Source organism: Rhinolophus ferrumequinum, chromosome 13 (assembly GCF_004115265.2).
Source record: "Rhinolophus ferrumequinum isolate MPI-CBG mRhiFer1 chromosome 13, mRhiFer1_v1.p, whole genome shotgun sequence".
Classification (NCBI taxonomy): Eukaryota; Metazoa; Chordata; class Mammalia; order Chiroptera; family Rhinolophidae; genus Rhinolophus; species Rhinolophus ferrumequinum.
This window is the reverse complement of record NC_046296.1, coordinates 70720785-70734745: the sequence shown is the minus strand read 5'-3', so window position 1 is coordinate 70734745 and position 13961 is coordinate 70720785. Positions and strand designations below refer to the sequence as shown.

The window sequence follows — 13961 nt, the reverse complement described above, 5'->3', positions numbered from 1 at the left end:
CCACAACACATCACCAGGTCCTCTGCATGAACACCAGGCACAGACATGTGTGGCCCCCAACACAGAGAGCACTTAGTGACAGACAGACGGGACTTCTGTGCGGGCAGCACTGAGTGGCCATGCCAGTGGGGACAGTGGCGAGGGGTCTGTGATGTTTGCTAGGACTGCCCACAAAGCCGCGTGTCGTGTGGACAAACGCGTTTTACCTTCTGTTTTGTAGCCTCGCAGCTCCGTGCCGTTTCCCACAGGTCCTAGGCCATCCTCGTCCAATGTTCTTGTTAACTTAACGCCCATCAGTGACTCAACTATTGAGCCTCCACTGACGACGTCCTGGAGCCGTGCACCTGGGCTCACGCTGGGCCTTCGCGGCCACTTGCTGTCCTCTCATTGGCCAAAGTCCCACTGTTGTGAAGGCAGATTGTTGGGGTTTTGTTCCCCTGCTGGGGGCAGGGTGTGGCTGAGCTGCTGTCAGGATCGCCGACAGTCTGGCCCAGACTCGCTTTACCTGGAAGTCGGGACAGGACGGCTCTGTGCATCCGGCTGGGTGCCCGGGAGCCGTGGGCTTCCCTTCAGGCCTCTGCGTCTGCGGCCCTTGCGTTTGTTCTGATTGTCTCTGGGACTTCATAGGGGCGTGACCGTGCAAGCCGACCTGTCAATGAGCTGATGGCATCAGGTGACAAGCAGGGGAGGTCACCCAAATACCCTTCTGTGCAGCCCTTTGGCTCCACGGGGGACAAGCTGAGTCCTGGCGTCACACAGCAGATGTCCATTCAAGGAGACATGAAGCACGTCGCAGTCAGCTCCTAGAGGAAGTGCTTGCCGCCGCTACGGTGGGCTGACCACCCTGCCACCCCCCAAATCCACATGTTCCAGGTTCATTGCTGTTTGGATGGCTCTTTAAAACTCTGCTCATGACGAACGCTGGTCAAACGGATGAGAACAGGCCACCTCTTGGCCTTGGAATTCCCATCTTGCCTGAAGCTCCCCTCTGAGCACGTTGCTGGAGCAGCCCCTCCGAGGACTGTTCGGATTTTTCCTTGTCACAAAGGCCCTGGAGGGCTGTTCCCTTGGCAGACAGCACCACCTGCTGGCCGGCGGGGAATACACATGATCGTGCAGTCCTGACCCAGCGCCTTGGCAGTTCCAGTGCCCTGCACAGCGGCAGCCTGTTTTCTCCTGGATTACACATCACCACTGGGCCGTGAGGTGGGAGAGCCTGGCATCCTGTGGCCTGCTGAGCTTGGGGTAAGCTTGAGAAGCTCCATGCCCAGCGGCAGCAGCTTTACGGTGCCTGCTGAGGGGCCAGGGATCCCCCAAGCTCCCACAGACCCGCCGGCCTCACTCACTGACCCAGCACTAGCGCCAGTGGACAGTGTGGGGGTGCCAAGCAGGGACAGTGGCTGAAACGTAAGGACAGCACACACAGCCATCCGTCCAGGCGCAGCCGAGCCCTGGACACGAGGGCTGTGGCCCAAATCAGTCAAAGCCCGGCTGGAAGGAGACGTAAGGCAGAGGGGACAGGTCCCCTTCTGCTCCCGGTCGTCTCTGCTGGGCCCATGATTGCACCTACTGCTTTGCAATGATGTCTGTGGACACTGGTTGTCCACTCATCTAGGCACCTGGGGTCCTTGTGAACTGACGTTGGGGTGGGAGCGAGCAGGGGGACAAAGTGCCACAGGCAGGCTGGGGCACACGGCTCTCCTCCACTTCTCCCAGGCTTCAGAAGCCCTTTGGGGTGGAACCTGCATGGGCTACTGGCGGGCAGCACCAAGGAGGGCCAGCCCGCAAGTCCCAGGTCAGCACGACCAAGCCCCAGGAGCCACAGTCACCCCGGGACCAGGAAGAGGGAGTGGACACTGCACAGGTACTGACGGGCCCTCTCAGGTGACACCCAGGCCAGGAGACAATAGTGTGTCAGGAGCAGAGCCCAGCACAGTACCTACTGTGAGCCTCGCTGCTGCACCCCTGAAAAAGAGTGGGGCGCCACGCTGGGCATAGCAAAGCAGTTCTTTTTAATGAAAGATATTGTTGCCATATAAGCAAACATTTAAATCTGAAGCAAAACAATAGCCAATCAGTAAGACATCTAAATTGCTCGGCCGGAGGGAAGGTCTGTGCTGTGGTTTAACGTTGGCAACATTGTCGACAGATTCTACCTCTTCTGTTGTTGGATGCCTCTTAGGGCCCAACTGTTCATGTTGTATAACAGCATATTCTTAAGAGTTTGAATTTGTTTTTAATCTGGAGAGAGAACGTTCTGTCTGTCAGTGCAGCGACAGAAATTGTGGAAATAAAAAAGAAAGGTCTCATCCCCAAAATTTTATAACTTCATTTTTTTATACAACACAGTAACCTGACAGTTTTTGTTTCTGTTAAATTTCAACTTATTACAACTTTAGGTGGAGGAAAGTGCACTACTACAGAATAGGTCGTTTCAAAAGAATGACATTATTTCGCTCGCCCTTTATTTTCCATTTCACCTAATTGTCTTAGAATAATGCGAGAGGTCAGGAAAAGTTTTCCCCTTGAACCTACGTCTGCCTCGGAGTCGCTGTGCAAACAGCGAGGTGAAAAGTAACCGTCGCGCAGTCTTCACAGGGCGTCACGTTACTGCAAAAGGTCACGGTCAGGCTCTCAGACAGCCGGACGGCAGAAAAAGCTAAATGTTGTTAGATGTTGGTGGAACTTTCACAAAGGGAATCTGTAATTGAAAATGTGACCGTTTTCATTTCCGCACACAGAGGCAGTAGCGCTGTCCCCACACAGCCGGACAAGAGCCAAGTGTCTGCACGTCCTCCCCGTCCTCGCCAGCGCCCACGCGACATGTGGGGCTTTGGGCTGAAACCCCAGAAGCACCACGACTTTCTGAGGCAACTAAGGGGTAGTTATGGTCGAGTCCACATCTTAGCTGTTCTCACGGGATCTTGGTGGCTCAGTGAAAACAGTGCATGAGCATCATTTGTTTGTTTTACCAGCAGGAAGGACATTTCCTCACAGCTGGTTCCTTACTTAGAGACTTGGAGAGCCAGACCCACAGGATGACCTCCTCCTCGGGCCAGTGGAGGACGGCGGCTGCACAGAAACGGATGTCACCGCCGTGTGCATCCCTCTGCGCCACACGCACCTGGGACCCAGGTGGCTGCAGGGACGCTGGCTTTGGAACATCACACACCTACGCATACAGTATGTGTTCACACCTCAAGACTTTTAAAGTGGGGAAAAGAAGGACGTGGACTTGTGTGTATCACCGAGGAGTGGAGCGTAGGTCTGTGCTGTTAAAACAGCGAAGCACCTACTGTGTGCTCCTGTTGGGAAGCCGGAAGGAGGCGCCGTGTCACCTGCGTCACATTCAGTTACAGGACGCTGGCATCTATGGACAGCAAGCCAGTGTGACCAGCAAAGTGACCAGCAGCTAGGAAGTAGTGACACGGGAAATATGTACCTGGCTGTGTGGAGTGAAAGTCAGAGTACGATGTCATCTGTGCAGCTGGCGCAAAGGTGCAAAATGAAACTCGGACGGGGAGAAACATTAAAAGATCTAATGGACTAATGCAAACGTTGACTTTTTTACAGAATGGGATTGTGGGGAAATTCTGCTTTATCTGTCTGTTTTTATTTAAGGTAGATTCCAGCTCCCCACCCCCCAAAATAGAGAAAAATCCTGTCATAATATTATAAACCTACTTCTAAAAGTGCAGCCAAAATGAAGCCTGGTTTCTGGTAATGACATACTAGGTTTCTGTTGCTGCCTTTTTAACCTGTGAAAATTACTTTATTTCACCATTTTTAATTAGTTTTCAATTACAGGTGACATTCAGTATTATATTAATTTCCGTAGTTCAGAATAGTGCTCAGGCATTTGTATAACTTATGAAGGGATCCCCCTGACTCGTCTGGTCCCCACCTGGCACTATGCAGTTATTACCGTATCATTGACTCTAGTCCCTGTGCTGCACTTCACATCCCTGTGACTACTTTGTAACCACCAATTTGCACTTCCCAACCCCTGCCCCTCTCATCCTGCCCCTCGACCCCCTCAGCACCCCCGTGTGTAGATTTGACAGGGGCCCTGAGACCGCTGGGCCCACGGCCTGGTTGTGACTGCGGGTGGGCTGTGAGCCTTCCTCCCCTTGTGGTCACCAGTCTCCAGCATCAAACACAAACTCATGCAAACCCTCCACAGAAAGGGGCTCGGTGCTGCAGACGTCCTGGAGAAAACGGTGGTCTAAGCCTGCAGGAAATGTCCTTGGCAGCATTTAATCCACTTTCCTGAACCCCCAAGCTGGAAAGACGGTTTTCACTTGAAAATGCTGTGACATACAGCTGGGGCACGTGAGGCTTCTCCCAGTGTGTGGTCTCGCAGAGGGCGGTGCGTCCACATGGGCCGCGAGCGCCGACCGCCTGAGTGTGGCTCTAGGGTCAGGTTTGTGGGGTCCAGGCTACGTGCGCCGTCTGGAAGAAGCACTGGCACACTTGGTGGCATATTAAATGGCCGGGCCCCCGCTGGCACGAGCACTGTCCTGCCTGCCAGTTGGGTCTGGGCCAGGACAGCACCTGCTGTTCCGGGCAGGACGTCCCTCTGAGCATGGTCCCTGCCTTTGCTCCAGGACCCAGGCCCAGACCTTTGCCCTGGGGGTGGGGGGTGGGGGGCAGTTTTCTGAGAGCTGCCAACATGTGTCTGACACTGGCCTCTCACTTGGTTCCCGGGCACTCGGGAGCAGAAGCCCCTGCTGTGCCCCGACAATGAGGCCTCAGTGAGGACCAGACTCCCCGGGGAGGGGCTCCCGCTGAGATGAGGGACACACAGGCCCAGAGAGACTGGCCCAAACAGCACCCGTGGCCCCAGGACTGATTTTAAGCACCACCTGCTTCCACTGGTGCCAAATACGAGCCCCCAGGGGCCCCGGTGAAGGGCCTCCTAACAAAGACAGTCCCCACAGGCCAAGCGGCCCAGATGGAAGATTCCAGAAGAACTTGGGACCAAGACATCCGCTCCTGCTTTATGGACAACTCAGGTCACTACTGTTTGGCTGAGCAAAGGTAACACTTGGTAATAATTCCAGGAAGTCAGATTTCCTTGGGACACATGTGGGACAGGTCAGGAGGAAGCACCTTTGTTTGGTGAGGCACTGACTGCTGCCCACAGAGCAGATGTCGAGTCAAGGGCGTGGACGGTCAAAAATAGAAGCGTGGAGAGGAAAACAACTTAATGCATGACCAATGTAAGTGACTGTTACGCTGACAACAAACGCGTATTGTTCCCACTGAGTCACAGAGAAGACTCAGCCTGCAGACCACAAATGAGCGGACCACTCGGACCATCTGTGGTGACGTCACCATGCTTGTTTTCCAGAACCGGGGACGCCAGAATGTGAGGTGAGTCGTGCTACCCGGCCCTGACCCTCCTCAGCTGTCCTCGGGGAAACTGGTGGCAGCACCTCCACGTGGACAGGGTGAGGGGGCATTGATCCCCAGGGCCCACCGAACAGAAGCTCTGGGGTGTGGCCTGAAGAAGCCGGTGTCCCCAGCTAACCTGAGGTCAGAGCTGTGTGGCCTCGGACCCTGAGGGCTTGCAGAGTCTCTTGAGGGCTCGGACCTGTTCTTTCTTTGCAGGAGAGGTACCCAGGGCGCCAGGCGGGTCCTGGTGCCAACCCGCTGCTCATACGTTCATCTTTTCCCCACTGGCATTCCTGTGTTTGTCACAGCAAATCCCCACGAGGCCTATCACTTTGCAGGCGCAAAGGGGCCGTGCAGTCTGTCGGGAGTAGCTGGCCAGTCGTCACTGCTTCTTCAGGGCTGTGACGTACAAACACAAAGGTCTGGTGTGATCGCCCTGCACCGCAGTCACGATGAAAGGGGCAGGCCCACCATCAACGTGGGGGCAGGGCCAGGGCTGGTTTTCAAACAGCTGGGAATTCATGGTCACAGATGACATGGTAGCTGTGAGGACTTTGAGACCGTCTGGGGACATGGGGCTGCACTCGGGAGAAGAGACTTGGCCACTGGCAAGCAGCAGAGCACCGCAGACGGGGCCCTGCCCTCCGGCCAGTCGCATGGACAGAGGTGGGTGCGGGAGGGGCACAGGAATCATTCAAGGACCAAGAATGAGGAGACGGGCGGACAGGGGAGCAGGGAGGTGTTTGGGAGGCCATGGGAGTTCACATGCAGAAGCAGACCTGGCGGATCCGTGTGGGCCCAGGAGCTCGGCCCCTTGGAATCGCCTTGCTGGCTGTAGCCATCAGCCTCTAAGTCCAAGATGTGGGGAAAGGAGGGCGTTTGTCACGGAAACATTGTTGCCTTTAAGTCCAGGCAGCTCAGGAAGTCTCTCCCTTTCTTGTGCATATGAAACACACATGACCGTGCCATCCTTTTACAAAAAAATTAAGGCCACGCACAGGTGGCCACAAAGACAGAAGTCCTGTGATGATGTTTGAGCCTTGGACTATCCGGGCATCTGCTACGAGCGAAAACAGTTAACAGAGGACAGAGGGTAAGTGGTTTGGCAAAGGTCACGCAGCCAGACGGCAGCCAGACGGCAGCCCAGCGCCAGAAGGAAACCGGCATCAGATTCCCAAAGGCACAGTGTCCTTCCCAGGAGGAACATTCAGCGAGCTGTGGGACGGCCCCCAAGGTGGGCACAGGTGGAAGGAACGTTTGCATCCATGCAGGTGTTTCGTCTCTACGTTTGGTGAAATGAAAGTGTTCTGGCCTCAGTGTCAGGAGTGGGTTTCAGCCTTGGGCACTGCTTTGGAGGCGAGACCCACAGCCCCCTCAGGCATCCCAGGGACACACGACAGGCGTAGCACCTGCTCCATCTCCTGTCTCTCTGGATGGCCACTGTGAGTGCTGGCAGCAGCCCCCGCGGAGCTGGGCTGACACCCTGAACATGGGTTCCCAGCAGCGTCCTTAGAGGAACACATACACTGTCGTTCGGCAGGGGCTCTGTGTTGTGGCCTAACGTTTGCTCACTGAGGACAAAACAACCGGAACAGCAGGCGAGGAGGGACACAGATACCTGGAAAAGCATGAGGCAAGGGAGTCATGTGGCTGCAAAGTTCGGGGCTTCTAACTGAGGGTGAACGACCATGAGAAAGAAACCTGGTCTTGATAAAACACTGGAATGACACTGTCCATGATACTGAAATTTATGCTCAATGTTGGCACAGGAAGGATATAATGGAAATCAGAAGATTCCTACTCCTCCCCATCCCCAAATCTCTGCAGAAGAAAAGACACACCGATTTGGCTGTGACCAGTTACTGCAAATGCCAAAGGGACGTACACTATCCCCTCCCTCCTAACACCAAACCTGCAATCAGGACACTGTTTGTGAAAAGCGGGACTTCCTGGCAGAGCTGTGGGAGACGAGCCATCAGGCTGAAGTTCAGAATCGTGATGGAAAAACCATTCCTTTATGATTATTGTTAAGGCCAGACATGAGGTAAGGCTTCGTGGGAAGCACGACGAGGATGGGGTGACCTCCGGGCTGCGCTTCCTTCCTCGGAGACGCGGCCTCTGAACAAAGAAGCCCAGACACGGGAACAGCAGATAAGACTCTTAGTCTCAACAACACATTAACAGGCACGACTGGTGCTTCTGGAGCCTTCCAAGTTCAAGCACGCGGCCCCACTGTCGCTGCCTAAAGGTTTGGGGTTGGAGAACATTTGTCACCACAAAAGTAAAAGAAAGCAAGTCCACAATCTGATGGTGTCACACACAGGCTTAATGCTCAGCGCCTGAAGACGCAACGATGGAGTCTGTTCCGAGCCGTTGGTCCCCAGGATGCTGGGGCCTCAGGACATCGACCCACAGGGACACATGGGCGGGGAGGGCCTCTTCAGACAGAACAAGTGGGGCCACACGCAGGCCCACGGGGCAGGCTGGCTGTCCAGCAGCAGGGCTGGGTGTCAGCCAGACGCCCCCAGACCTGTTCACCTGCAGGTGGCCTGGTGCTTGGGGGGCCACTCTTCCTTACCTGCTGAACCTTAAACCTACTTGAGCTTCTGACGGCTTCGGGGCCAGGCAGCCCCCTGACTGACGAGCTCAGTCCTGCTCACACATCTCCAAGACCCTAGGGTGTTGTGGCTACAGCTGTGGGTAGTGATATGAAGGGGTAAAGCCAGGAAGAAATGTTACAGAAAACTCAGCTTGTGCAAGTCAGGTGACTGCCTGAAACTGTTAGAAAACACATTGTTTCTACACAGCAAATAGGTCGAAATGCATCACGATCTCTCTAGGAAGTGTCTCCGTTCTTGATCATGCTTGGATCTCACTGGACAAACAAGGTGCAGCCCTGCTGATGGGTTTCAGGGAAAAGAAGACGCCATTCTCCATTGGAAAACGTGGCCCCTTTATTTGAACAGAAAGGCGTCGTTACACAGTGCAAACATTTCTTTGGCAACAGTGAAAATAAACAAGGCTCTGGGCTGTCGGCAAGTTGGACAAGGTGAGAAACATGCACACAGCTTCCTTTCACGGCCCCCGACACAGCTGAGGCTGACTCGGCACTGCCCACGGTGGCGTGACTGCACGTCAGGTTCACGTGCTGATTCCACAGACACCCCACGGCAGTTACAGGATTTTCCTGTGACGCAGACAGCAGAGAACATGATCCTAGACGCCTGCCTGAGCCAACACGGCTGCCCGCGTGCCTGCCCGTCTGCACCGAGACCTCAGGTAAACCTCAGGTAAACCTCCAAGGCACCTGGACACCTGAACAGTCCCGGAAGTGGGACCCGCTGCCGTTTGCACCGGGGCAGCTTACACAACTATCGAGCTTTTAGATGGAGTTTTCCATTTATTATTTACAGAAATTGATTCCAAGACCTGATTACCGAACCTGGTATTTCAAAAGTCCCATGACACATGCCAGCTTTTGTCTGTCAGGCAGTGACATGAGGCTAAGATGTCAGCTGCCCATGTATAAACCCACTGGCAGTGTTCTTATGGCGGGGTATTCTCGCTACCCGGACATGGCAGCCTGCCACAGAGCACCAGAACGGTGCCCATGCTGGACAGAGGCGTGGCCGTGACACTGCCCGTTGCCTGTGGACACTGCACGGAGATGTGCATCCCACTCGCCCTGGTGACGGCCGGCGTGGACTCGCCTGTGTGCTAGCTCCAGCCACGTCCTCACAGGTCATTCTCACCGGCCATGTCTTCCCCTCACCTGCGCCCAGCACAGCGCCCAGCACGCAGTAGGCCCTCAAGTAAACGTCTGTGGGACTGAACGTGTATGTTCAGGGACATGCTTCACAGAACACAGACCACGGTACATTTCAAACAAACAGGCTTTTGGTCAGTTAGAGTGACCATGAGGTATGAGAGTTACTTTACTCTGGATTCTGAAAGAACCTCTGCAGAATGGAAACGATTTTCCTACCATACCTAACACCTAAAACGTGGGCAAAATCTCATACAACATCATGCATTTTGAAAATACAAGTGAGGTACAGGGGCTAACGTTTGGTTCTTTAACGCACTCACAACCTGAAGTCGGCAAGTTCCCAGCCTGTGGATTCCTCCCGCTGGAATCCAGAGTGCACCCGGCCAGGACAGCCTGCGGGGTGAGCAGCCGAGAGCTGGCTGTGGGCCGGCACGGCGACGACAGGTGCGCGACAGGCACTGGCCACGCGGTGGGCGCACGCGGGCAGGACGAAAACGAGCTCCTACATGTGGCTTGATGCTCATGCAGTCGCATGTGGACGGTGCACAGACGTGGCGGGTGTGCACGCTCGAGCAGCGGGAACGTCTGCTCTGTGGCTGCGTGCAGAGCACCGGGGCGCTGGGAGCAGTGCCACCTAGGCACTCTCCTAAGAGATGCTGCGTTTGCCGAACTCTGATTTTCTCTGTAAACGCATGTGCCTCCTGGTGGCTCGGGCACACACCACCCTGCACGTGACACGTCTGCGAGCTGCTGGTCTCAGGGCCAAGCGGGGCCAACTCTCCATCAAGAGGAAATGGTGGTTTCAAGGGAAATGACGTGAGGAGCCTAAATGATTTAACTGTGCAATTTAATAGTAGCACCGACTTTTCATTAAAAAACTTAAATAAAAACCTGAGGATCTAACATGAAGTTAGGACTCGTGTCTGTTCCCACCGCATATCTGCTGTGTCCATGGCACTGCTTCTGAGACAGCCCGGCGACATGTCCGGGACCGCCTGACCTTCATGTCCTGCAGCAGCCAGCGGCCTCAGAGGACGCTCGGAGGGCTCCGAGGGGCTTCAAGGCTTCCTTCCCGGGACGTCTTGCGGGCAGACGGGGCAGCAGGCTCCACTGATTGTCACAGGCGCTGGGCAGTCAGCAGCCTGGCAAGCTTCCACGAAGCAGGTGACCTGCCCATCCTGGAAAGACAGGGTGCCACACTGGTCAGTTCCGGGTCAGCCAGCCGTGCATCCTCCCACCGCCCACTCGTCTCCACTGTGCTGGAGTCTGACGGCTTTGGAGAGCTTTTCCACAGCGGTGAGGTTCTCCGGGCTGAGTGACAGCTACAGGCCCCGCCCTTCCAGAGGCCCCACTCCTGCTGCACAGAAGGCGCCCAGACCAGCCCTTGGTTTCCCGCCATGAGTGCCCCCCGGCCAGAGTGCAGCCAGACCCCGTCCATCCACTTTCTCTGGTCAGGCAGGATCACTCCTTGCTGGTGTGAACCCTGTGGCCCCCGGGGTCCCTGACCACCCCTACTCACATGGCATTCACAGAGGGTGCACGCGTCTCGTTTCCACCGGGTCCCGTCGGCGTGGGGGTCGCCGTCCGCGCCCGTGCACTCCCCTGGGCTGAGCCGGGCCTCCAGCTTCTTTATCTGCGAAACCAAAAGGTGCTCGGTCACCCCAGTGGAGAACCTGGGGCCACACCTGTCCTCCCGCAGGACGAGGCCTGTCGAGTGTGTGACAGGCACCAGGGGAGACGGACGTCTGGGAAGGACGATGACGTCGCCAGTGCACTCATTAGACAGCCGACGGCCAGCGGTCCCGAAACCTGACCCGAGCTGCCTTAGCTGACGTCGACTGCAAAACAAGGTCAGCGGTTACTGAAAACCGAAGGAAGCGTGGACAGTGACGAAGATGGGCCCACAGGCTGAGCGAGGGACACGCGCGTGACAGAAGCTCTGCCCTGAGATTCTGAAAGGAACCAGGGGCTGCAACCGGCTGCCCGTCCCCAACAGCAGGTCTTCCCCTTTTGGTGCAACGCCGCTTCCTCTGTCCCTCGCTGGGGGTTCCGGCCGGGTGACGGTGGCCGGGGGCCCGGGGCCCCTGCACCCAGGGCGTCCGGCAGCCTCAGCCCATCTCCCTCCAGCCTCCATGAGGGGACCGTCAACTTCCCCTCAAAACCACTGTCACCTGGGTTTTCTGCCACAGGCAACTGAACCCCAAGCAATGACAGGAGTCTGGGGAGGATGCACCTGACCGCACGGCCGTCCTTCTAACCCACCCTAAGGAAGTGTGTGTGGCCGAGGGGGACACGCCTCGCTGATAAAGGACGAGGATGGCCACACACAGACCCTGCAGAGACCTCCTGCACGCCCACTGCAGTTAAAGCAGCTTCCATTTATCCTGTGTCACAGCCTGTCACTAACAGCAGGGCCTCGAATCTCCCAGGATCAGGTCATCGTGCGTGTGCAAAATCACACGGCCAGGGGTCAACACCACCTGGCCCCGTGCGCATGTAACGACCACCTCGTGGCACCAGGGGAAACACTCAGTGTCCGATGCAGCTGCAAGTGCGAGCCACTTCTGTGTGCACGTCACAGACACAGAGGCCACCAGACCGGACACTGGGCCAACACGGGAAGCAAGCAGAGAGCAGCGGTGATGCCGCCGTGGGGCCCTGTGACCAGCCCCAGGGGAAAGCCAGAAGCAGCAACACTCAGGCCCACGGGCCTTGGCGGTGGGCGGATGAGCGGAGCCGCCCGCGTGGGCCCAGGGATGAGGGAGAGGCCGCGGTCGCCCCACACCCACCCTGACCAGCAGGGCTGCGGGAGTAACAGCGGACGTGCCACCTGCACTTCTGGGGACCTGGCGGGCGGCCCCTGGCCCAAGGCCCCGAGGTGGGCAGTGGTGTGAGTGAAGGCCACGCAGCGCCCCCACACACAAGAGACGTCACGACCCCAGGGGCCTGTGGTGGGCGTCACAGACGCACTCGGGACTCACAGCACCCGTCTCCCTGGGCGAGGCCCACAGGACACCATGTGTCCACTGCAGCCTGGGTACGTCTGGCTCCTAGTGGCAGGGGCTCCTTCCTGGAACCCTGGAGTCGACCGGGAAAGGCAGAGACGACTCACTGGGCAGGAGCGGGAGACTGCATTTTCCCCAAACCTGCAGCCCTCAGTGAAGAGCCGGGAACCTGTCATCCTCCAGCTGCCGGCGCCCTCCCCGACGTCCAGACGGCCTGACCTCACAATACCTCGGACCCGCCCGGGGAGTCAGGTCTCAGCAGACACCCCTGAAGAAGTGGCGTCAGGAGGACCTGAGCTTCCAGTCCCCTTCAGGCCCTCGTCCTGGGCCCTCGTCCTGGGCCCACGCCTGCCCCCAGCGGCAGCCGAGGTCAAGGGTCCTGGCCGCCCTGAGCCAGCAGAGTGGTTCAGCCTGGACTCCCGGTCAGCGCCAGTGGGCGGGGCCACACCTTCGGGTCACAGAGGACGAGTCTGCGGACATGCAGGAAGCTGTGCTAAGGCAGTGATGGCCCCGTACCTGTGTCCTGAGGTCTGCGATGGTCTGCTGCATCTCTAGGACGAAGTCCCTGAAGTCACCGGCCCCCGGAACCTGTGGGTGCTCAGAGGCGGCAGACGTGGCATTTCTGGGGTGCTCACTCTGCTCCCCAACACTGTGTGGAGGGCATGAGGAGAGGCAAACGTGACCCAGCGTGTCACAGCCGGGGTCATCACACATGTTTACACCAAACCCAATGCCTGTGCTCGTCCAGGGGCGCGACCATGTGGGGGCCACACTGGACGTCCCACCTGGGGCCCCACGACCAGCCGGCGTTGTAGACAGTCTGATCCTCAGGAACAGCCATACCTCAGCGTCCTCCCAGGCTCTGCTTTTGGGGTGGGCGCCTCGTCCTGGTAGCTGAATTCAAGGGACCGCTTGCCTCGGAAGTGATACGAGAAGGCGTTGAACTGTCCCCTGGTCCTACAGTCTAAAGAGGAAGTGCAAAAGGGCACGTCAGCGGTAAGGGCTGATTTTAGGAGAAACTAAGTTCATCTGGGCAAATATCAAGCCTTTCCTCCACACCTCAGACACACGGTGACGCTTCATGGCAGGCGGTGGCCAGGCTGCACTGACCTGGTCCCTCCACATGCAAGCCGTGCGTGGACGGCGCCCAGCCTCCCTGATGACAGCCAGTCCCCTGGGACAGCCTCCTTGGGTCACACAGCACACCCTGTCCTCTCCCTCTGACCTGGTCCCCACCACACACGGAGTACCAGGCCCCTGCAGCCTGTCCCCCGCAGCAGCTGGTGCTCTGCTCTGGACACCCTACGAGTAATCCTGTTGCATCCTGTGCCCACTGCATGCACCCAGGACACAGCCCAGGACAGACCTGGTGGGAACAGGGCCACGGCCACATGGGGCTCTTCTCAGTTCTGACGTCCCCTGGACCTCGGAGCACGAGAAAGGCACATGACACATGAACTGAGGCCACCTTCTGGCCCAGCTTTATCGTGACTGCCCACCACCACTGCCATGACAAGCCACAGGCAGGCCCTCTAGGTGTTCTGTGACTTATGTCAGCCTCTGACTCACCAGGGTCCAGCCTCAAGACACACCCTGTTACACCAGTGTAAACGCAGCAGACCCACAAATACCCAGGGTTGTTCTGTGCCCGCAGAAGACCTGCATCTAAGTCCCGTGACCCACTGAAAAGCCATGCCCGGCTCCCTGTCACACCCAGCAGAGTTAAGTCCCTGCAGCCCAGGTACCTTCCAGGGCTGTCCCAGAACTCATTTTGAAAGAGGAAACGTGTT

The 13961-nt window shown here is 57.1% G+C and overlaps 1 protein-coding gene across 2 annotated transcripts in view; it reads right to left on the bottom strand.

The window, feature by feature from the left end:
* Positions 1 to 9996: 9996 nt before the first annotated feature.
* PXDN (peroxidasin) overlaps positions 9997 to 13961 on the bottom strand; it is a 65875-nt gene continuing 61910 nt past the window's right edge. For both annotated transcript variants that reach the window (XM_033124753.1, XM_033124754.1), the window contains 4 exons: positions 13015 to 13135; positions 12688 to 12820; positions 10686 to 10799; positions 9997 to 10344 (listed from right to left, as the gene is read on the bottom strand). In XM_033124753.1, the coding sequence (XP_032980644.1) occupies positions 10225 to 10344; positions 10686 to 10799; positions 12688 to 12820; positions 13015 to 13135 (488 nt within the window). In that variant the 3' untranslated portion in view covers positions 9997 to 10224. The remainder of the gene's footprint in view (positions 10345 to 10685; positions 10800 to 12687; positions 12821 to 13014; positions 13136 to 13961) is intronic.